The following is a 24,863-nucleotide window of genomic DNA, read 5'->3' on the forward strand; positions in this document are numbered from 1 at the left end:
CCACCATCACTGTGGCTGCCTGCTGCCTAAGACTGAGCTCCCAGCGGGAGGGGCAGCTGCCATCACTGCAGCTCCAGTCTGTGGCTTTCCCCTGCCAGTGCTGGGGATGAAACAGGAGTTAAAAGAAATAAAAGAATGTCTAAGCAAAAACTCAGTTGTATGTAAGAAAACCCAATTCTCCCAGAGGAAGAGAAAGAGCTGAAGTCCTTTAAAAAATAACTGCCTGTTTTTCTGTGGCTAGTGAGCCTTATCTCTCCCTTTCCAAGGCATTATGAAGACTCTGTTTCTCTAGCTGTGCAGCTGCAAGGTCACTAAACAGATAATCTCAAGTTGTAAAACATGTTCTTCCTTGAAAAATAAGAAATGATGTAATGTATGTCTCAATTGAATAACTGTCTTTGTTTCTTGCTTCTGTAATATGCTTCCCCCTACACAGATCTCCCCCCGCCCCACAAAATGCTTAAAAGGTAACCAGACTCTATGTTCAGGGCTCAGTCTTTTTGGATGTTAATCTGACTGGGCCGGTGTACTAAATAATAAATAATAAGTATCCTCCTCAGCCCCTTGGTATCCCTGATTCCTAAATTATCCCACTGCAGGGAGACCGGATGGTTTGGATCCAGGAGGAATTCTTCACAGCACAGAACAGTGGCTGTGGCAGATGGTGGCCATACTTCCTCCTTAGGCCAGATCCTGACCTATCCCTCCTTACTGGATGGGGCCTCCCTGCAGGAACTTCAGCAACTCCAGCTAGGGGTTTAGGGACAGAACTCTGATCTCCCTGGGACTGAGCCTCTGGGAAGAGTGGTGTCCATGGTCTCCGTGGATCCCCAGACTTAGTCTTTCTCCCTACTGGCTCTGGGGAATCTGGGCAGTCCAGACAAGTGGGACTCCCCACAGCACAGCACACCCCCTCTGCCAAGGGGCAGCCAGAGTGCTTTGTTAAGTGGGTACCAGATCCCATGCCTACTGACTGGGTAAGAACCCTCTCCAACAGGGGTTGCCAGACACCTTATACAGCAGTATTTCTGCTGGCATCAGGCAGGTGCCCCTCTGGGACAGAGATCCCAGAGGAAGGAGCAGGCAGCCATCTTTGCTGTTCTGCAGCCTCCACTGGTGACAATCCAGGTGTGGGAGGGACCCAGGTGAATATTGTCTGGAGTGGACCCCCACCAAACTGCAGCAGCCCTACAGAGAGAGGCCTCAGGGTTAAAAGAAAAACAAACAGAAAGCAACAACAACAGCATCAACAAAAGTCCTATGTAAACTCCATCCAAAGTTCAGCAGCCTCAGAGATTGAAGCTAGATAAACTCACAAGATGAGAAAGAATCAATGAAAAAAATGCCAAAAACTCAAAAAGCCAGAGTGCCTCTTCTCCCCCACTTGATTGCAACACCTCTTCAGCAAGGGCATAGAACTGGGCAGAGGATGAGGTGGATGAATTGACAGAAGTAAGCTTCAGAAGGTAGGTAATAGTGAACTTCACAGAGCTAAAGGAGCATGTTCTAACCCAATGCAAAGTTGCCAAGAATCATGATAAAACACTTCGGGAGCTGTTAACCAGAATAACCAGTTTAGAGAGGAATATAAATGACCTGATGGAGCTGAAAAACACAACATGAGAACTTCACAATGCAACACGAATATCAATAACTGAATAGATAAAGCAGAGGAAAGAATTTTAGAGCTTGAAGACTATCTTGCTGAAATAAGACAGGCAGACAAGATTAGAGAAAAAGAAGGAAAAGAAACCAACAAAGCCTCTGAGAACTATGAGATTATGTAAAAAGACTGAACCTGTGACTGAACCTGTACCTAAAATGGGGATAATGTAAACAAGTTGGAAAACATACTTCAGGATATCATCCAGGAGAACTTCTCCAACTTAACAAGACAGACAAACATTCAAATTCAGGGAATCCAGAGAACCCCAGTAAGACACATAATCATCAGATCCTCCAAGGTTGAAATGAAGGGAAAAATATTAAGGGCAACCAGAGACAAAGGCCAGGTAACCCACAAGGAAAGCCCATTAGGCTAACAGCAGACCTCTCAGCAGAAACCATAGAAGCCGGGAGAGATTGGGGACCAATGTTCAACATTCTTAAAGAAAATAATTTCTAATCCAGAATTTTATATTCAGCCAAACTAAGCTTCATAAGTGAAGGGGAAATAAGATCTTTTTCAGATGCTGAGCAAATACTGAGGGAATTTGTCACCACCAGGCCTGCCTTGCAAGAGCTCCTGAAGGAAGCAATAAATATAGAATGGAAAAAATGTTATTAGCCACTGTAAAAACACACTGAAGTACAAAGACCAATGACAAAATGGAATAACTACGTCAACAAGTCTGCAAAATAATGAGCTAGCATCATGATGACAGGATCAGATTCACACGTAACAATATTAACCTTAAGTGTAAATGGGCTAAATGCCCCTAATTAAAAGATGCAGAATGGCAACCTGGATAAAAAGTCAAGACCCACTGGTGTGCTTGATTCAAGAGACCCATCTCATGTGCAAACATAGGCTCAAAATACAGGGATAGAGGAAAATTTTCCAGGCAAATGGAAATCATATAAAACAGGGGTTGCAATCCTAGTTTCTGACAAAACAGACTTTAAACCAACAAAGATGAAAAAAGACAAAGAAGGGCATTACATAATGGTAAAGGGATCAATTCATCAAGAAGAGCTAACTATCCTAAATATATGTTCACTTATTACAAGAGCACCCACATTCATAAAACAAGCTCTTAGAGACCTACAAAGAGACTTAGATTCTCATAATAGTGGGAGACTATAACACCCCACTGTCAATATTAGCCAGATTATCGAGACAGAAAGTTAACGAGAATATTCAGGACTTGAACTCAGCTCTTGATCAAGTGGACCTGACAGATATCTACAGAACTCTCCACCCAGAACAACAGAATATACATTTTTTTCCGGCACCACATGGCACTTACTCTAAAACTGATCACATAATTGGAAGTCAAACAATCTTCAACAAATGCAGAAGAACTGAACTCATAACGAACAGTCTCTTGGAACACAGCACAATCAAATTAGAACTCAGGATTAAGAAACTCACTCAAAACTACACAACTACATGAAAATTGAACAACCTGCCCCTGAATGACTCCTAGGTAAATAATGAAATTAAAGCAGAAATCAGGAAGTTCTTTGAAGCCAGTGAGAACAAAGAAACCATGTACCAGGATCTCTGGGATGCAGTGAAAGCAGTGTTAAAAGGGAAATTTATAGCATGAAATACCCACATCACAACACTAGAAATATCTCAAATCAACACGCTAACATCACAACAAGAAGAACTAGAGAAACTAGAGCAAACAAACCCAAAAGCTAGCAGAAGACAGGAAATAACCAAGATCAGAGCAGAACTGAAGGAGATAGAGACACAAAAAACCCTTTAAAAAATCAGTGAATTCAGGAGCTGTTTTTTTTTTGAAAAAATTAGTAAAATAGATAGACCAGTAGCTAGGCTAATAAAGAAGATAAAAGAGAATAATCAAATAGATGCAATAAAAAATGGTAAAGGGGATATTACCACTGACCCCACAGATATACAAACAACCATCAGAGGATATTATCAACACCTCTGTGCAAATAAACTAGAAAATCTAGAAGAAATGATTGAATTCTGAGAACACATACACCCTCCCATGACTGAACCAGGAAGAAGTTGAATCCCTGAATAGACTTATAACGAGTTCTGAAATTGAGGCAGTAATAAATAACCTACCAACCAAAAAAAGCCCAGGACCAGATGGATTTGCAGCTGAATTCTATCAGAGGTACAAAGAAAAGCTGGCACCATTTCTTCTGAAACTATTCCAAACAATTGAAAAGGAGGCACTGCTCTCTAACTCACTTTATGAGGCCAGCATCATCCTGATACTGAAACCTGGTAGAGATAGAGCCAAAAATGAAAATTTCAGGCCAATATCCCTGATGAGCACTGATGCAAAAGTCCTCAATAAAATACTATCAAAACAAATCCAGCAGCACATCAAAAAGCTTATCTACCACAATTAAGTCAGCTTCATCCCTGGGATACAAGGCTGGTCCAACATATGCAAATCAATTTAATTCATCGCCTAAACAGAACTAATGACCAAAACCACATGATTATCTCAATAGACACAGAAAAGGCCTTTGATAAAATTCAACATCCCTTCATGTTAAAAACTCTCAATAAACTAGGTATTGATGGAACATGCCTCAAATTAATAAGAGCCATTTATGACAAACCCACAGCCAATATCATATTGAATGGGCAAAAACTGGAAGCAGTCCCCTTGAAAACTGGCACAAAACAAGGATGCCCTCTCTCACCACTTCTATTCAACATAGTGTTGGTAATTCTGACCAGGGCAATCAGGCAAGAGAAGGAAATAAAAGTTATTCACATAGGGAGAGAGGAAGTCAAATTATCTTGTTTGCAGATGACATGATCCTGTGTCTCGAAAACTTCATGGTCTCAGCCCAAAACCTCCTTAAGCTGATAAGCAACTTCAGCAAAGTCTCAGGATACACAATCAATGTGCAAAAATCACAAGCATTCCTGTACACCAGCAATAGATGAGCAGAGCCAAATCATGCATGAACTACCATTCACAATTGCTACAAAGAGAATAAAATACCTAGGAATACAGCTAACAAGGGAAGTGAAGGACCTCTTCAAGGAGAACTACAAACCACTCCTCAAGGAAATCAGAGAGGACACAAACAAATGGAAAAATTTTCCATGCTCATGGATAGGAAGAATCAATATTGTGAAAATGGCCATACTACCCAAATTAATTTATAAATTCAATGTTATTCCCGTTAAACTACCATTGATATTCTTCACAGAATTAGAAAAAACTACTGTAAAATTCATATGGAATCAGAAAAGAGCCCCATAGCCAAGGCAATCCTAAGCAAAAAGAACAAAGCTGGAAGCATCACACTACCTGACTCCAAACGATATTAGAAGCCTGCAGTAACCAAAACAGCGTGGTACTGGTACAAAAACAGACACATAGACCAAAGGAACAGAATAGAGATCTCAGAAATAAGACCGCACATCTGCAACCGTCTGATCTTTGACAAACCTGACAAAAACAAGCAATGGGGAAAGGATTCCGTATTTAATAAATGGTGCTTGGAGAACTGGCTAGCCATATGTGGAAAATTGAAACTGGACCCCTTCCTTACACCTGATGCAAACATTTACTCAAGATAGATTAAACACTTAAATGTAAAACCCAAAATTATAAAAAATGTAGAAGAAAATTTAGGCAATAACATTCAGGATATAGGCACTGGCAAAGATTTCATGATGAAAATGTAAAAGCAATTACAATAAAAGCAAAAATTGACAAATGTGATGCAATTAAACTAAAGAGCTTCTGCATGGCAAAAGAAACTATCATCAGATTGAACAGACAACCTACAGAATGGGAGAAAATTTTTGCAATCTATCCACCTGACAAAGGTCTAATATCGAGAGTCTATGAGAAACTTAAACAAATTTACAAGAAAAATACAAACAACCTCATTAAAAATTGGGCAAAGGACATAAGTAGATACTTCTCAAAAGAAGACATTTAAATGCCCAAGAAACATATGAAATAAAGCTCAACATCACTGATCATTAGAGAAATGCAAACCCAAACCACAATGAGATAGCATCTCATGCCAGTCAGAATGGCAATTATTAAAAAGTCAAGAAACAACAGATGCTGGCAAGGCTGTGGAGAAATGGGAACAATTTTATACTGTTAGTGGGAATGTAAATTAGCTCAACCATTGTGGAACACAGTGTGGTGATTCCTCAAAGACCTAGAACCAGAAACACCATTTGACCCTGCAATCCCATTACTGGGCATGTACGCAAAGAGATATAAATCATTCTATTATAAAGATTCATGCATGCATATGTTCGTTGGAGCACTATTCACAATAGCAAAGACATGGAGTCAACACAAATGCCTATCAATAGACTGGATAAAGAAAATGTGGTACATATACAATGTGGAATACTATGCAAGTATAAAAAGAAATGAGATTATGTCCTTTTTAGGGACATGGGTGGAGCTGGAAGCCATTATCGTCAGCAAACTAACACAGGAACAGAAAACCAAATACCGCATGTTCTCACTTATAAGTGGGAGCTGAACAATGAGAACACATGGACACATGGAGGTGAACAACACACACTGGAGCCTGTCAGGGGGTGTGGGGGGAGTGAGAGCATCAGGGTAAATAGCTAATGCATGTGGGGCTTAATACCTAGGTGATGGGTTGATAGGTGCAGCAAACCAGCATGGCACACGTTTACCTGTGTAACAAACCTGCACATCCTGCTCATGTATCCCAGAACGTAAAATAAATTTAAGTTAAATTTTAAAAATATATATAACTTTTTTTACATGAGTTCTCCACATTTTAAAAGGTTATTATTGTATGATTTTTGGTCTTGTGAATGAAATGATTTTTTATTTATTTACAGTTGGCTTATAGTGTTAAAGTTACTTAATTTGGTATATTTATTTTTTGTATCAAGTTACCTTGAAATTCTTTATTAGTTCAGTTTTCCTCTTAATTAGCTTGGAATTTCTATGTAGAAAATCACGTTTTTGCAAATAGTGTTTTTACCTACAAGGCTTTAATAGTTAAACGTTCTTGTATAATTTTCTGCTATATTATATTATCATGAACATACAGAAAACTGTTAATAATATTTATATCCTTAATTTTAAACAATTAGAGAAACCATGGCTTAGAGGAAATAAAAGCACATATTAACACTAGCTAGTCAGTGAAAGTATGCATGTTAATCTATAATGAATCCCTACAATCCCTACTGAAACAGATTTAGGTCATCTTTTTAGTTCATGTGAAGTAACCGCATGGCCATTCATGTAGAACTAAGAATACATCATCCTCTTTTCAATATTTACCAAGGGCTTTTTGATAAAATTTTAGTTGTTTAAATACATTTCTGGAAATTTTATAATAATGATGAAGTCTCTGTTTACAACTGGTCTCTTTCCTAAACCAGAGAGTAGGTAAGAAGGAATAATTTGTAATATTTTAAATGTGTCATTAAGCCTAAACTTCTCATCTTACTGTTAATTAGGCTTTTAACTATAGCTTTCATGAGGAAATCCTGACCAGCCAATACTGCATCATGACTGGTTTCATTCATGAATTACGGGCATAAAGTAATTTCTCCAGTGACAGGTACTTGATTTATGGGTAGATAGTGAGAGAGATAACTAAAGAGTTAGTACACTCAGTGGAGATGAATGAAACAAAACACATGGTCTAGAAAGGCATGGACACTGATGAGCTTCATTGTTATGTGAATTTGGAATTGAATACAAATTTGGCTAGAATTCAATAAGAGTAATAAGCATATTTTAGATGAAGAATAGAAATGGAGGAGACATTGAGAGATGGTTAGGGCCACACTTGGGAATAGAAATTCCATAGAACAAAGTTGGGGAGTCCATCATACTCGTCCCTGAGCCTGGGGATTAGCTTTGTTATACACAATTATCTATTGTTTATGCATATTAGGATACAAGGCCCAGGAAAGTAAATCAACTCCTTCATTTCTGTTTTTTACCCCTCAGTATCAGAAGTCTAGTTTGTTTCAGTGTTGAAATAGATCTAGTTCACAGGACCCCAGGGAAACTACCTAATTCATGTTAGAAAAGATTCTTGGTAGTTCTAATTTGGATTGCTAAGGATCAAATTAGAGCAATATTTTTTTCAAAATCAGTGCCATGACCTTTTAGTAGTCACATGACTCCTGTGAAACATATATGTGTATCTACGTGTGTACTGTGCTGTGATTTAAAATATATTTTTACTCTGGAACATAGTAAAAAATTGGAAAAATAATGCTGCCTTCAGATATGTCAGAAACCCCAATACTGACCAGGAAAAATCTAATTCCTGCAAGGGTCATGTTAGAGCAGTGATTTAGGAGGAAGAGTGGGGGTAGGGTGTCAGTGTATAGTAGTCTACCCCCAGCATGGAGGTATATTTTATCAGTGATGTTGTTTAAAATAATTGATGAGAGGTGATCATCATAATAACCACACCAACTTTGTTTTAAAATTCTTTACAGGTAATGTATTCGCTTATTTCCTACCTCCAGAATAGACTTCTTCTGTTAACACCGGACTCCAGCTTTGGTTTGTCGTTGCTTTGTTTCTAGAGTCTTTAGGGTTTTTAATGTACTTAAAGAGACAAAACTAGAGTAATACATAAGACAATAGCAAATAACACAAATCCACGTATAATTAAGGGCTAAATTGTATGTCATGGATTATAAGTGATAGAAATCTATCACTTATAATAATAGAAATCTATCACTTATAGAGGATAGTCTAAGAGTTATGGAATAGGGTGCTACTGTTACTAAACTGTTGTCGTTGTTGATGATGATGTAATATTTATTAAGTGATTTCATTTTTCTTCTTCTTTTTTTTTTTTTTTTTTGAGACGGAGTCTCGCTCTGTCGCCCAGGCTGGAATGCAGTGGCGCGATCTCAGCTCACTGCAACCTCCACCTCCCAGGTTCAAGCAATTCTCTGCCTCCGCCTCCCAAGTAGCTGGGATTACAGGTGCCCACCACCATGCCCATCTAATTTTTCTATTTTTAGTAGAGACGGGGTTTCACCATCTTGGCCAGGATGGTCTTGAACTCCTGACCTTTTGATCCACCTGGCTCGGCCTCCCAAAGTGCTGGGATTACAGGCGTGAGCCACCGTGTCCAGCTTATTAAGTGATTTCTTACATAGTATTCCAAGAAATCTATCACTTATAGAGGAGAGCCTAAGAGTTATGGAATAGTATGCTACTACTACTAAACTATTGTCATTGTTGATAATGATGTAATATTTATTAATTGATTTATTAGTGTTCCAAGTCATCTACATTCATTAATTCATTTGCTACTCACAACTATTCTAAAAGATAAATGCTATTTTCATCTTTCTTTTGCAGACGAAGAAATGGAGGCACAGAAAAAGTGCTTTAACCAAAGTCAAAAAGTTCATAGCAGAACAAAGATTTGAGTCCAAGCAGTCTATACACAGGAACTGCACTTTAAACTGCTGTCCTAATCTCACAGAGATTTCGTTAAGGAGTTGGTAATTAGATTGAGCTTTTTCAAGTGTCATATTTAAGTGAGAGAAAAGAATATAGAGAATACTCCAATGGGAAGGAGGCTGTGATAATAGAAGATAAATTACAAAGTTAGAATAAGAATTACATGTTTTAAAAATGACAAAGCTTAGTTAGACTTAAAGTTCATAATGTGACCTATTATGAGAAATGAAGTTGGGATAGATTTAATTCTCAGAAAATTTTGAAGTTCATTGGGTATATTTTTGATGAGGTAGAAAACAGAGTCATTAAATATTTTTAAAAATAGTCATATGATGAAAATGCTTTTTATGGGCAAGTATAGTCTTTAGTGAGCATGAATGTGTGTTGGAAGGAGAAATAAATAATAGAGTTCAGCTAGAAATCTGTTGGAAAATAGAAACTCCCAAAACTAGGAGGAGACCAAAGAATGCTGTGTAAGTCAGTTCCTGCAGTTTTGCTGTACTGCTTAAAACTGATAAATTGTTTTAGGTACTATTATACATACTTATCAGCAAGGACACCATTTCACACTTTACCTTCGAGTAATAATAGAGTATGTACACCTTTGAATATGGTTATAGTGAAGTAATTAAGTTATATATTGATAATTCAAATGTGATCTTTTTCTGTTATGTGTAAAATATATGTTTTGCTTAAAAATAAAGTTTTCTAAAAGAAACAATTAAGATCTGACAAAAAATTATTGACTTGAACATTGATGTGTTCCAAGACACACTTTTTGAGTTAAAATGTACATATATTTTGTTTTTCTCAGTTCAAGAATTTAATGAGCAAATGGAAGTGATCCATAGAAATGAATAGATTTTATAGTGTTTCTCCAATTTTTATTGTCTTAGTTTTTTGAGACAAATCCTATCAGTTCTTATAATAAAGGCCACCCAATTTGGTCTCCCTTTCCTCAGGCCTATGATTCATTCATTCTAACTCATGGGACTCTCTGTCTCCGTTGAAGGTGGCCTCTTCTTTCCAAGATTGCGTCTTCTGGATGCTCATCTTTTGGATCTGATTGCTCGTACTTGGAAAGGTGTGATTCTGCACTACATTCTCTTATGTTCTTTCTTTAGTGGAAAAATAGTACACAATAGCATCACAAGCACAAGGCAAAACTTAAGGCCAACCTTTAGGTTATTAGTAGATATAAATAAAATTATTTGCTGATGACTCATTTATTAAACATTTAATTAATTTATTTTAAAGTCCAAAATTACAGGGAAGGGCACAGAATCCTTTTAGAAAGCCTATTCTAAATGTTGGGGTTTTAAAAAAATTTCTTTGATTTTGAAGAAACATGATTAATTTGGCAATATCTTAACTCTCCCCTTGACATCCTGGGGTAATGTCATTTTATCGTTGACTTTTCCTTATTGATGTATTGCATCAAACATGCATTATCTTTTGATTGATAATAAGTCATTCAACAGTGCAGCAATAGAAACCAGTGTGGGCTAGGCATGGTGGCTGATGCCTGTAATCCCAGAACTTTGGGAGGCCGAGGCCAGCGGATCACTTGAGGTCAGGAGTTCATGACCAGCCTGGCCAATAAGGTGAAACCCCGTCTCTACTAAAGATACAAAAATTAGCCCAGCGTGGTGGCGCCCACCTGTAATCCCAGCTACTGGAAAGACTGAGGCAGGAGAATCGCTTGAACCCAGGAGGCAGAGGTTGCAGTGAGGAAAGACCACGCCACAGCACTCCAGCTTGGGCGACAGAGTGAGAATCTGTCTTGGAAAAAAAAAACCAAAAAACAAACAAAAAAAACCAGTGTGGTATTGGCCCACATGTGGCAATATGTGTCTAACTAAGGGTGCTGAATGCTAATGAAATAAAATTCACGTATAGTAATTTCACTTTTATAGTATAAATTACTAATGCCTGTCAACCCTCAGAATTTGTTTTATGAAGGCTTGTAAAGCCATATGAAGATCACTCTTTAAAATCTTCACATGCTACACGAAATAGGACCTAACAGTTCAATGTTTTAATCATCACATTTTTGTTTGTTTTTAATATACTATATTCTTTCAGAATATAGTATATTTTAAGTTTATCATGAAATTGAACAGAAGGTTCAAGGAATTCCCATGTACCTTCCTCACCCCTCCCACACATAAACTGTTATCCTGCTTTTTGCAGATAAATAATATTTTACATATTTATAGGATACATATGAGTGCTTTCTACATGCATAGAATGTGTAGTGATTACATCAGGGTATTTGAGAATATCCATCACCTTGAGGAGTATTTATCATTTCTATTTGTTGATAACATTTCAAGTCTTCTAGCTACCTTGAAATATGCAATATATTGTTGACAACTATAGTTACCCTAGTCTACTATCAAAGATTAGCATTCATTTCTTCTATCTAATTATAAGTTTGTACCCATTCACCAACCTCTCTTCATTGGCCCATCCTACACTCACTCCCTTCCCAGCCATGGGTATCTATCACTTTATTCTCTATCTGCATGGGAACATGTGGAATTTGTCTTTCTCTGCCTGGCTTATTTAATTTAACACAGTGACCTCCAGTTCCATCCATGTTGCTGCAAATGATATGACTATTCTTTTTTATGACCTAATAGTATTCCATTGTTTATATATGCCACATTTTCTTTATCCATTTGTCTGTTTGTGAACACTTAGCTTCGCTCCATACCTTTACCATTGTGAATAGTGCTGCAATAAACATGCAAGTGTAGGTGTCCTTTTGATAAACTGATTTATTTTCTTTTGTATAGATACCCAGTAGCGGGATTATTGGGTTGTATGGCAGTTCTACTTTTAGTTTTTTGAGAAACCTTCATACTGTATTCCATAGTGGTTATACTAACTTACATTGCCACTCACAGTGTATAAGAGTTCCATTTTCTCTGTATCCTCTCTAGCATCTGTTATTTATTTATTTTTAAATAACAGCCATTCTAACTGGGGTAAGATGACATCTCGTTGTGATTTTGATTTGCATTTCCCTGATGCTTAGCGATGTTGAGGATTTTTTTATATACCTGTTGGCATGATCTCGGCTCACTGCAACCTCTGCCTTCTGGTTTCAAGTGATTCTCCTGCCTCAGCCTCCCAAGTAGCTGGGATTATAGGTGCCCGCCATCACACCCGGCTAATTTTTGTATTTTTAGTAGTGATGGAGTTTTACCATGTTGGCCAGGCTGGTCTTGAACTCCTGACCTCATCATCCACCTGTGTCGGCCTCCCAAAGCACTGGGATTACAGGTGTGAGCCACCACACCCAGTCTATATATTTTCTTTTGAGAATTACCTGTTCATATCCTTTGCTCACTTTTTTTTTTTTTTTGGTTACTGTTTTTGTTTCACTCTGTCACCCAGGCTGGAGTGCATAATCAAAGCTCACTGTAACCTCAAACTCCTGGGCTCAGGCAACCCCACTGCTTCAGACCCCCGACTAGCTAGGACTACAGGCATGTGCTACCACACCCAGCTAATTTTTATTGTATTTTACTTTTTGTAGAGATGGGGTATCACTATGCTGCCCAGGCTGGTCTTGAACTCCTGCCTTTGCCCACTTTTTAATGTGCTTATTTGCTGGAGTATTTTAATGTGTTCAGTTGCTGGAGTTCCATGTGAATTCTGTATATTAGTGTCTTGTCAGATGAATATTTTGCACGTATTTTGTCCTATTTAACAGGTTGCCTCCTGACTATGGTTTCCTTTGCAGTACAGAGGCTTTTTAATTTAATATATTCCCATTTGTCTATTTTTGTTTTAGTTCTCAATGCTTTTAAGGTCTTAGCCATAAAGTTTTTTCCAGATCGATGTCACAAAATGTTTTCCCAATGTTTTCTTTTGGTAGATTTATAGCTTTGGGTTTTATGTTTAAGTCTTTAATCCATTACAAGTTAATTTTTGTACATGGTGAAGGATGGGGTCCAGTTTTATTCTTTTGCACATGGATATCTAATTTTTCCAGCACCATTTATTGAGGAGGGTGCTAGGATTCTTTTTTCTATTTCTGTGAAAAATGATGTTAGTATTTTGATAGAAATCATATTGAATCTGTATATTGCTTTCGGCAGTATGGTCATTTTAAAGATATTAATTCTTCCAGTCCATGAGAATAGAGTGTCTTTTGGTTTGTTTGTGTCCTCTTTGATTTCTCTCATGAGTATTTTGTAGTTTTTCTTACAAAGCTCTTTCCATTCCTTGGTTAAATTTATTTCTATGTATTATATTTTCTTGTAGTTATTGTAAATTGGATTGTGTTCTTCATTTCTTTTTTGGCTATTTCATTATTGGTGTATAGAAACACTTCTGATTTTGGTATGTTGACTTTGTATCCTACTTCATTGAATTTGCATGTCAGATCTAAGAGTTTTTTGGTAAAGACTTTTGGTTTTTCTAAATATAAACTCATGTCATCTGCAATGAGAGACAATTTGACTTCCTCTTTTCCAATTTGATTATCTTTTCTTTCTTTCTTTTTTCTGATTGCTCTGACTAGGACTTCCATTACTGTGCTGAATAGGAGCAGTAAAAGTGGACCCCCTTGTCTTATTCGAGTTCTCAGAAGAAAGACTTTCAACTTTTTTTTCCATTCAATATAATGTTAGCTGTCAGTTTGTCATATATGGCCTTTATTATTTTGAGGTTTGTTCCTTTTAAGCCTAGTTTGTTGAGAGCTTTTATCATGAAGGGATGTTGAATTGTATCAAATGCTTTTACTGTGTCTATTGAGACTGATAATATGGTTTTGGATTTTGTCCTTCTGTTGATGTGATGAATTATGTTTATTTTCTGTTGATGTGATATATTTATTGATTTATGTATTTTAAACCATTCTTGCATCCCTAGGATAAATCCCACTTTATGAATATGGGTGCTCCAGTGTTGGGCACATATATATTTAGAATTGCTAAATCCTCTCCCTGGATTTAGTGCTTTATCAGTTTCTCAGAGGTAGAGTGTGTTTCTTATAAGCAGTATATATTTGGGTCATGGTTTTTTATCTGTTGTCTGTATCTTTGAAAATTTAATTTATTTACATTCAAGGCTATCATTGATATGTCTGGTTTTGTTTATATCATAGTGTTGTTTTCAGGTTGTTTTGTGTATTTTTTGTTCCTCTCTTTTTCTCCTATTGTCATTGTGACTTGGTGGTTTTCTGTAATGGTACCATTTTAGCTCTTTTTCTCTCTCATTTTTGTATTTGCTTTATCAGTGAGTGTTATATTCTCATGTGGGCTCGTGATAGTAAATGCCATCCTTTTGCTTACAGCTTTAGGGCTACCTTGAGCATTTCTTGTAGGAACAGCTAGTGGTGATGAATTCTCTCAGATTTTGCTTGTCTGGGAAAGACTATTTCTCCATTTATGAAGGATAATTTTGCTGGATATAGTATTTTTGGGTGGCAGGGTGTATTTTTTTTTTTTAACACTTTCAACATATCATCCCATTCTCTCCTGGCCTGTAAAGTTCCTGCTGAGAAATTCATTGTTAGTCTGCTGGGAGTTCCTTTATAGGTGACTAGATACTTTTTTTTTTCTGCTGTTTTTAGATTTATCTATTTGACTTTAGACCTTTTGAGTATAATGTGTAATGCAGAAATCCTTTTTGCATTGTATCTGTTTGGTGATTTCAGCACCTCCTCTATTTCAGCTGTCTATATTTCTTGCTAGACTTGGGAAGTTTTCATCTATTATTTTGTTAAACAGGTTTTCAAACACTTTTGTTTTCTCTTCACCTTCTGGGACTCTGATAATTCAAATATTTTGTCATTTTATGGTGTCCCATAGGACACTAAGGCTTTGCTCATTCTTTTTTATTTTGTTCTTTATTTTTGTCTGTCTGGGATATTTCAAAAGACCTGTCTTCAAAGTCTGAGATTTTTCTGTTTGATCTAGTCTATTGCTGTTCTTCAGTCCCAAAATATGTCTGATTCTTTTTGTATGATATCTATCTCTTTGGTAAATTTCTCAGTCACATCCTGAATTGTTTTTCTGATTTCTTTCCATTACTTTTGGAATTTTCTTGTGACTTACTGAGCATTTTTAGAATCAAATTTATTTTGTGCCTGGGATTTCATGAATTATTTTTTAATTGGTATCCTTTGCTGGAGAATTGTTGTGTTCTTTTGAAGGTGTCATATTCTGATATGGTTTGGCTGTGTCCCCACCCAAATCTCATCTTGAATTGTAGCTCCCACAATTCCCATGTGTTTTGGGAGGGACCTGGTGGGAGGTAATTGAATCATGGGAGCAGGTCTTTCCTGTGCTGTTCTCGTGATAGTGAGTAAGTCTCATGAGATCTGATGGTTTTATAAAGGGGAGTTCCCCTGCATGACCTCTCTCTTGCCTGCCACCATGTAAGACAAGATGTGCCTTTGCTTCTCCTTTGCCTTCTGCCATGATTGTGAGGCTTTCCCAGCCACGTGGAACTATGAGTCCATTAAACTTCTTTCCTTTATAAATTACCCAGTCTTGGGTATGTCTTTATTGCAGCATGAGAACAGACTAATACACATTCCCTTGCTTTTTCATGTTTTCTGTGGTCTAACATTGATGTCTGCACATTGATGTAACAGTTGTTTCTTTGAATATCTTGAATTTGCTGTCATAGAGGGCACTTTTTCCTGAGGTTGAATCTATGGTGTTGATAACTCAGGCACTTTGGCCTTGATTCTCGGTGTGTCCATTAGTGTAGTCTCTGTATGATTTATTTGGCTGTAAATATTGTCAGTGGTATCTGTTATTTTCTTGGTGGTTTAAAGTGATGTTATTAATGAAGCTGTGGTGCAGATATTTGGAGACTGGCACAGGTAGGCCAGTCTTTGGGCCCCAGTGGTGGCAATGGTGGGCTAAATGTACCTGTTCTTGGGCCCCACGGTGGCATACACTGGTACCATTGGTTCCAGGAAGGCTGATTTTTGGGCCTTTTGGTAGCTTACTTAGATGCTGATTTTTGCTACAGTGGGCTTGTCAAGTGGGCAGGTTCTTAGGCTTCTGTGCAGCTGATGTGATGTGGGTGATGGCAGTGGCAGGACAACCACTTAGGTCCTAGGCAGTGTGAACTGGTGTTGGTGGTGGCTGCAATGAACTGGATGAGTCAATCTCCAGGCCTGCAGGTGGTGCCTGCAGGTAGGTGTCAGCTATGGTGGTAGTGGCAGGTAGATAGGCTTAATCTCAGACCCTTGAGAAGAGTATTCAGGTGCCAACAGTATTGGGCTGGGTAATTCTCTGTTTTCCATACTGTGTGCTCTGGCATGTAGCAGGGTGTTGAATCCAGGTGGGGTGGGCTTGTTTTTTGGTTTGTGATTGTATAGGCTATGGTAGGCAATGCCAGGGCAATCCTTAGGCCATTGGGAGGATGCTCAAGTGAGGAGTGGCAGTGGATGTGCTGCTGCCCTGCCACTGGCAGAGGCAGTGCCACCTTCAGTGATAGCAGCCTATGCTAGTGGGTGGGAATCTGTGCACTACTTATGCCTTAGCCCCCACAGTGCCCACTCCTCAGGCCCTGCTGTGGTAGCTGGCACCTCACTTGCATCTTAGCCCTATGTGCATTATGCCATGATTGCTTCTGCCTGTGCCACAGGGGCAACTGCTGCTGCTTCTCTTGCACCTCAGTCCCAGCACCACTGGGCTCTAGGACAGCGCATAGTTGTTTGGGGGTAGGGCTCTAAAATGGCACCTTGTGGTAGCTGCTTAGGTATCCAGGAATTTGTGGAATCCAGTTTGGGCTTCATCTTGGGGTACTGTTGTCACACAATCTCTCAGCAGCTCCCTATGTTAGTTTAAAGGCTTATAGGGTTGAGGGGCTGTGGCAAGGATTGCCAAAGTCCACGGTAGACATTTGGACCTCTGAGTGTCTCTCACCATTTCCCTGTATTGGGGAGTCTCTTGGCTCTTAGCCAGCAATGGCAGAGCAGGTCATCTTCACTCCCCTCTTCTTGCTTTTGGTATTCCCTGTTACTTTTCTGTTAAATTCTCATGTTTTTTGACCTATTCAAAGTGTGATTACTCACTAATTTTGGTACTTTTAGTGGAGGAGGCAAGTGTGAAGTGCTTCTAATTATTCATCTTAATACCCTTCCTCCTATTTATCACAATTGAAGCAAAGAACTTGAGACAATATATTGTTGAAAAGAGAGCCATATAGACAGAAGAGTTTAGAAAATACCACTTTTGAAGTCTATTGAGAACAATTAGCAATATAGTGCTAATCACAAAAAAAAAGGGTGAGAAAAAATAAAGTACCTAGCTGTGCTAAGGACATTAATATGGGACAGATACTATTTTAAGTCCTTTACATTTATTATCCCCTTTAAATTAGAGACAAATATTATCTCCATATTATAGAGGGAGGATCTGAGATGTAGAAAGGTTAAGAACATTCCTATTTTCACAAAGGTAATTCATGCCAGTGCCAGAAACTGAACCCAGGCATCTTATCTAGTAGCCTGGTATACTGTCACCCCACTGTGGTAAAGCTATTATGTCAGAGAAAAAAATGAGTTATTTTACGTAGTTACTGAAAGCTGAAAGAGGGGGAAAATAAAAACCAATAAACACAAACTTTAAAACTATTCAAATAAAAGATCATTTGAAAGAATGGCCAAACAGAAAATATTCCGATGGGAGACAATTAAATCTCTATTTTTGAGCCATTAAACATAAAACAGCTTCTACTGTAATCTTTAACTTTTTAAACATGGTTAAAGTAAATATTGCTGTATCTCCTAAGTTCCCCCCACCATGTCCTGTGATTCAATATGAAAACACTGATTTTCTTGAGAGAATAAATCTATACATACCACATGTTTTAATCCAGAATCCTCAAAGCTGATTGCTGGACTTGCTTGTAATTACTTGGACATGTTTCTTGTAAAGCCTAATTTCCCTCAGTTAAGCCACAGAGCTTATTGTCTGCTGTATTATTATTTACTAATGTAAGAGGCTGAGAATATATTTATGAATTTTAACAAATAAGGATTATAAAATATTAGTTTATTATTAATGTGAAATGCTTAAATGTAAACATGAAAACCATTTAAAAAGAATATTTACACAATGTTAATTTCAAATTAGCACAAATACTACTACATATACTATATAAAAATGAAAATAATCAGTTATATTTATATACTAAACAAATATAATTTTTCTAGCACCTTTTTATTAGATTTTGGAATTTTTTACTTTTGAAAAAAAGTAATGCTCCAAAGATGAAAGTTACTTTTGCTAAATGAAGTTATAGTTTTCAGTGTGAACTGACTGGTAAATTTTATTAACTACTTATTTAGACATTTTTAGTTCTACTCAAAATTGTATTATCATATGTCTTCTGTCATATTGTTGGTGTTTATACAAACTGACAATCTGTTTCATTTTTTTCATTTGTCAAATGTTTTGGAAAATATAGTTCCTTTTAATACCTTTGCAGAGCATTATAATGAAAGTATTACAATTAGAGGCACATTGCATTTTTAGCATTTTAGATGAAGATATTCTGTACAACCAAAGTAAAAATTTATCATTTTTCTTTAATATCCTTTGACTCTGAGCCTTAATAGCTCTTAAAATTGTAATTTCTATTTTGTAACTTTTCTGATCTTTATAAGAAGTTCATGTATTTATACTAAAGTCTCTATAGATATATGAAAGTATTTAAAGGGACGGTTTGTAAATACTGGGAATTCATACCACTAAGATGGACAAAGTTATTCCTAATAATAAGAAAGAAGAAAATACGTTTTTGCTTTTGATGTTTACCTTCCTTTTCTGCCTTTTTTGGGGTAAATAAATTGTTTCAATACGTTCTATTATATTTAGAGCTAAAATGGACAGTATTAAGAAAAGCTAATACAGTCCTGCCATTTTCCTTAGGAGGAAAGTAAGTCCCAATAAGCTGAATAATGGCTGAGACAGGTGCCCTGGTTCATAACTCAGGTCTTCTCCGCTCTGCTACCCCTTGTTATTCCCTCAAAGGGAAGAGACTGAACATTTCTAATGAACAAATAAGAAGTGCCATCAGTGTGCTCTAGTGTGTTTTGTTTTGTTGGTTTTTTTTTTTTTTTGGAAAGGAAACTGGGGCCACACCTCAATGCTTATCATACTTCCCCAACTGGAAAAGTGTGGTCTTCTGAATCATCACAAGTTGCACATTCTGAGCCCTCTACTACTTGGAGCTTCTCTATGCGGATATTGACAATTACTTCACTGTGTGGAGCCAGTTGGCACAAAATTGATCATGTTCTTGTTCTTATCAGGCTAGAAGACTGCATACCTCACTCACTAAACCTGTCAAACTTGTTTCCTTTCTTGTTGCCCGTGACTGTCATTATTTTGCAGCCTCCAAGTCCTAACCTGCTGATACAGATCAGATGGTGACTGAATAGAAGCTGCCCCAGTCCTGGGTTCATGATGTACGCGTAAGTATTCAGCTTTTCTCAGTAAAGGTTATCAGTGGGGACAGGGGTTTACAATTCCTGAGACAGGTAGTACAGATGTTGGCTGGTGGAGATTGATTTAAACATTAGAGTTTTAATGTGTGTTATTGTATTTTATATTAAAGTTTTATTGTTGTTGTTTTTAAATATCAGAATTTTTTTGAACAACAGAGGCCAATGTGGTGTTTTTTGTTTCTAAATAAAAGAAATAGAAATGATGTGAGGTAATAAGTTAACTATATTAATATTTAAAACATTTAGAAAAACCTACACTTCAAAGAATAAAGTGTTTAATATAGCCCATTTAGTTACTTTTCCATGTTCCATAGTATGGTATACATTTTTATCATATGTTGCTTATTGATGTATATTCTGGGAAAATTAAATATAAATTTAAGAGAAGAGTCTACTAGAATTTTTATTTAACTCTAATAGAAACTATGATAGGTTATTTTGTATGAGTGAAATGATTAAAATTAAAATACTCATATGTGAAAAATTATCAAATTAACAAAATCTAGACTTTGTATCATCATAATTGAACTCCAAAATAATTGATCAATTGTTGAATTTAAGGTAAATAAATTTGTATTATATATTTATGTTTAGGTAATATTCAGGCTATTGTTTTATAGACTTCGAAAGGAATAATTGATATTTGATGGATGATTTCATTCAAACTTGTACTAAGTCTAGCCTTGTTTCTTAAAAAGGTTCTCGATCTTTCTACAGACACAAATTTCCCACGTTCTGCACTGACTGATGTTTCCAACTTAATCATGATTTTGTGATAATTTTAATTGTTCAGTCATTTGATTTTGTCTTCAATTAACCTAAATACTTAAAGCCTGTAGGCTCTGGCACTCTTAAATGATGAGTGTTCCTGCCCTCCCTAATTTACTTTCAAATGACAGCATAAGCCTAAGGAAGACTTCCATTTCATGCATAAATCTCCCATATAAACCCATCATGATAGCATGATATAGCATATTATCTGTACTTCTTACTAAATACAACAAAGTATATTTCTTATTTATCAAGATAAAGACAGAATAAGACAAAACGTACAGTAGAAAAAACTTTTATATTTAACTAACATTCATATAAATATAATATGCTAAAAATTTCTTTAAAAAATTAGAAAAATTTGGAGTTCTCTTATTCTAATTTATTTCAGAATTCTTCAGTAAGTGTTTTTTATCAGCCTGATTCTTCTCTTCCCAACTTATGGCATCATCTCTAAACACTCACTTTTCCACCCTGAAAATATCATTACAACATGAAATTTCTATATTGAAGCCTCATCAGCTTTGATCCAGAGTTTATTAGAGTTCTGAGGATTTTTTTGTTTTATTATTAAGTTGACATATAATAATTGTACATATTTATGGGGTACATAGCACTATTTCAGTACATGTAATATATAGTGATCAGATCAGAGTAATAAGCATATCCATCATCTCAAACATTTATTACTTGGAGGATTTAAAATATTCTTGCTAATTAGATTTCAAATCAGATCTGCTTTTAAAACAAATATTCTGTCAAAAAATATATCTTGTGTATAAAGATAAGAAGCTTAGACAGTGGATTTATTGAATTCATTAGTAAAGGTATTTTGCCCAAGGGATCTAGTCTCAAAGAATGAATTAGTCAGATAGACTATGGCTTCTTAGCAAAAGCCCTGTCTTTCTCATTTTGGTAAAGTAGAAAGAGTACCATCATTTAGATGTGTTCAAGATCGAACTTTGAACTCTTTTGTCTGGTACTTCTCAAGACCTCACTTTTATCTGTGAAATGTGGGGAAGGTTTATAAGTAAATGAATGAGGGGTGAGGTTGTTACCATTAATGGGCCTTGAAGTAATATTTGTGGATAGCTAAAAGCAATTTTTGGTTTATTGGTTTATTCTTTGGTTTATTTTGGTATTGTTCATTTGTTGTTGGTGTATTTAAATAGTAATAAAATAAGATTTGTATTAATTTTATTTTTTCTGTATCTTAAGTATTAGTGTAAATATTGTATTATGGATATATGATTCAGATTCAGATTCATATATAGACAGTACACATACAAGTATGTGTACCAGGCCATGATGTTGAACATTTCTAACTGTGGGTCATGGTCAAAAATATTTTTTAATACACTGGGTTAGATAGCCCTGAAGTCCTTTTGAATGCTTAATTCTATGATTTCAAAGAGTTAATAGCTAGTTAATATGGAGAACACATTAACATTCTTAAGGCACTAGAGAACTATTTAAAGTATCCCACATTGTAGGTTATTCAAGTTTTTTTCATCGGTCCCTGTATTTGGTGCCCTCTGCAAGTGAGGCAGAGATAAGAGAGATAGTTATCAACAAGTTGAGACCTTTGTGATGAGGCAAATCAATAAGCCACATTCTGATGGCACGTTGTGATCAATGCGAAAAAACAAGTACTGACATGCTGCTACAGGGGTGCACATTCAATTTCATAAAAGCTTCTTTGAATACGTAATAACTGTGTTTAGTTTTTAAAAGCAAGCAGAATTAGTAGTAGGAGAAAGACGGTATTCTGGGTTGAGAGAACATAGCCCTTGCAAGAGTCATGAGACTTGAGATACACTCACAAATAGATGTTGGAAGTTGTCAGATAAAGCTGAAGTGATCATTCTGACTATGAAGGGCCTTTTGCACCAGGTTAAATTTCCATACTACATAATAAAAGTTGATTTAAGCAAGAGGAAAAAATGATAATGCAATTTAGAACCATTGGAGTGGACCAGTGCAGCTTGATGGTGCTACTGTCACTTTTTGCAGAACTAAATGAAGGGCGTGGCAGAGAGACTGCCTAGGTATTTGTTGTTTCGTCTGCCTACAATGAATGTTCCTCCTGACATTTAGTGAGACCCCATGGTCTTCCTTCAAGATATAACAAAGTTACTGTGAAATTTTTCTCATACCTTCACATCTTAATTGTTCCTGAAGTACAGCCATCCTCTCTTCAAACATATGTAACACATTGTGTATACTTCTATTGGCACTCTTCTATTTGTATGCTAATTTGTTTTCATTTATATTTCTCTGCTCAGAGAGCTCCCTCCCTTTATTGCTAGTGCCAAACACATTGCCTGTCCCATTGCAGACTCTCAACATTTGTACATTGACTTATGATTTCATATGGCTAAAACCAAAGAACAGATACTGAGAAAAGAGGAAAGGTGAGGAGTAAATGAAAATTTCAAGTTTTACCGTTTATTATGTATCTATGTATGCACATATCTTACATATCTTCTCAAAGAAGGCCTGTGAGATATGTAAGATTCAGTAATTCAGAAAGTAAGTAAAAAGCTGAAAACTAGAGACAGTGTACTTTAAGTAAACTTAAGTTGTGGTGCTGATGGAGATTTATTGTTGAAGAGATAAAAACATCAGATAGATGCTTATAGACTAGATTTTAAAGTTTCATTTATTCATTAATACAACAAATACTTAATTTAGCTTATAGTATGCTAGTAGCACATTATACACATATGTATATATCTACATATATTCTATGTAGACATATGTGTTTGTATATATCCTGTGTGTATATACACATATCAGATGCATATAAACAAATACACACATACAGACATATATGAATAAAACAAACAGAATCCTTACTTTTATGGTGTTTATAACACCATAGGAGGAAGAGGAGGAAACGTGATAAATAATTAAGCAAATATATATGAATTATGACTTTGATAAGTATGAAGTAAATATTTTGTACTTTTTCCAAAAAATGTTGCTAATTCACTTTATTTCTTTAATGGCTAGCTTTTTAAAAAGTAGATCTCCAGTTTATATGATAACATTTTACTGCCTATTTTTGTTTATCTGTAGGAAAATGAAGGCTAAATTTCTGAAATGCATTTTGAAAACATTAAATACTGGCATAGCTTCCCATTGCACTTAAAGAAGTCTTGGGAAGATCTAAGCAGGACCTCTTAACACTATAAAACAAATGTAGGAAGACAGCATGGAAACCAGTATCTTGACCAAGAAGATAAGTCTGTGTTGCTTTAAGCAGGTATTTGCAGTAGTCTTTAAAAAAGGATATTGTGTCTTTGGAGTGTGTGATTGGGTGTGTTAGGGTAGTGAATGAATATTTAGGGACAAATAGCAAGAAAGTTTTTATACCCTTGGATCGTACAAGCATTATAATAGTTCATTATTTATTATGAAGCACAGTCAACTTAGCATTTCAGGAACATTCATATTCAAAATCCAGGTTCAAAACTCAATTCAAACTCATATCAGAGATGTTTGCATTTACTATTTCAGATTCTGTGTATTATATTTTCTTCCAGTATCATATATGACTAAACTTTGACTCTTAACTAATTTTCTGTAGTTGGCCATTATTTAAAATGTATTATTAACTTGTCTTTATTTTTTTTGCAAAATTTAGAAAATTTTATAATTGATTGGTTACTGCTCAAAATTTGAATGTAGAGTATTTTGAAGAATTCAACAATTTATATAGCATTATTATCAGGTGATGGGAGCAGCCCACATATTCAGTACTTTATATAAAATAATTTAAAATATAACTATAAAAATATACAGTATAATCTACAAGTGGGAACCATATGAAATTGCCCTGTTTGTAAGTTAAAAAAACCATTGAATACAGGCAATTTCATATGGTTCAAGTTTATGAAGTCTTTTCCTGGTCTTGTTTTATTTTTTGTAGAATATAATATATGGAATGACCAATGCAGCATTCCCAATGCATGATTCTCAAAACTAAGTATCAAGGATTGAAAAGTCTTTTGTACTATGTAAAAAAAAAAAAAAAATGCTGGTTTAGATACTTAGAATGTCAAACTACTTTGAAGACACATTCCAACAGGTAAGATAAGATAAAAACAAGTTGGCAAGCATTCACTTCTGAAAATAGAAAAACAAAACAAAACAAAACAACTCAGTGCGAAACAGAGTGTAGGGTGTGTCTAGATACTATTGTAAACAAAAAGAAAAAAACAAAATCTAGTTAATCGTTTGATCTACAAGGTGCCAAACAACAGCCTTAACTCTTATATCTACTACTCTTATGCCCACTGACAGATTGTTGTATTTGCTTTGCACTGCTTCTTTTTATAATTAGGCAAATAAATCTGAACAGGCAGAAGGACCCCAAATGAATGAGGCCTTTAGTGCAATACATTGATGTCAAATAACAAAAGAATCAATGAATCAATAAAAACTAAAATAACCTACAGCTT

At 36.0% G+C, this 24,863-nt stretch overlaps 1 protein-coding gene across 1 annotated transcript in view; it reads left to right on the forward strand.

The window, feature by feature from the left end:
• The window catches only part of TMPRSS11F (transmembrane serine protease 11F), a 140,965-nt gene that overhangs the window by 32,984 nt on the left and 83,118 nt on the right, over nucleotides 1-24,863 (forward strand). The window contains exon 2 of the mRNA XM_054683055.2: nucleotides 19,514-19,593. Within this exon, the coding sequence (XP_054539030.1) occupies nucleotides 19,583-19,593 (11 nt within the window). The 5' untranslated portion in view covers nucleotides 19,514-19,582. The remainder of the gene's footprint in view (nucleotides 1-19,513; nucleotides 19,594-24,863) is intronic.

The sequence above is a fragment of the Pan troglodytes genome, chromosome 3 (assembly GCF_028858775.2).
Source record: "Pan troglodytes isolate AG18354 chromosome 3, NHGRI_mPanTro3-v2.0_pri, whole genome shotgun sequence".
Lineage (NCBI taxonomy): Eukaryota > Metazoa > Chordata > Mammalia > Primates > Hominidae > Pan > Pan troglodytes.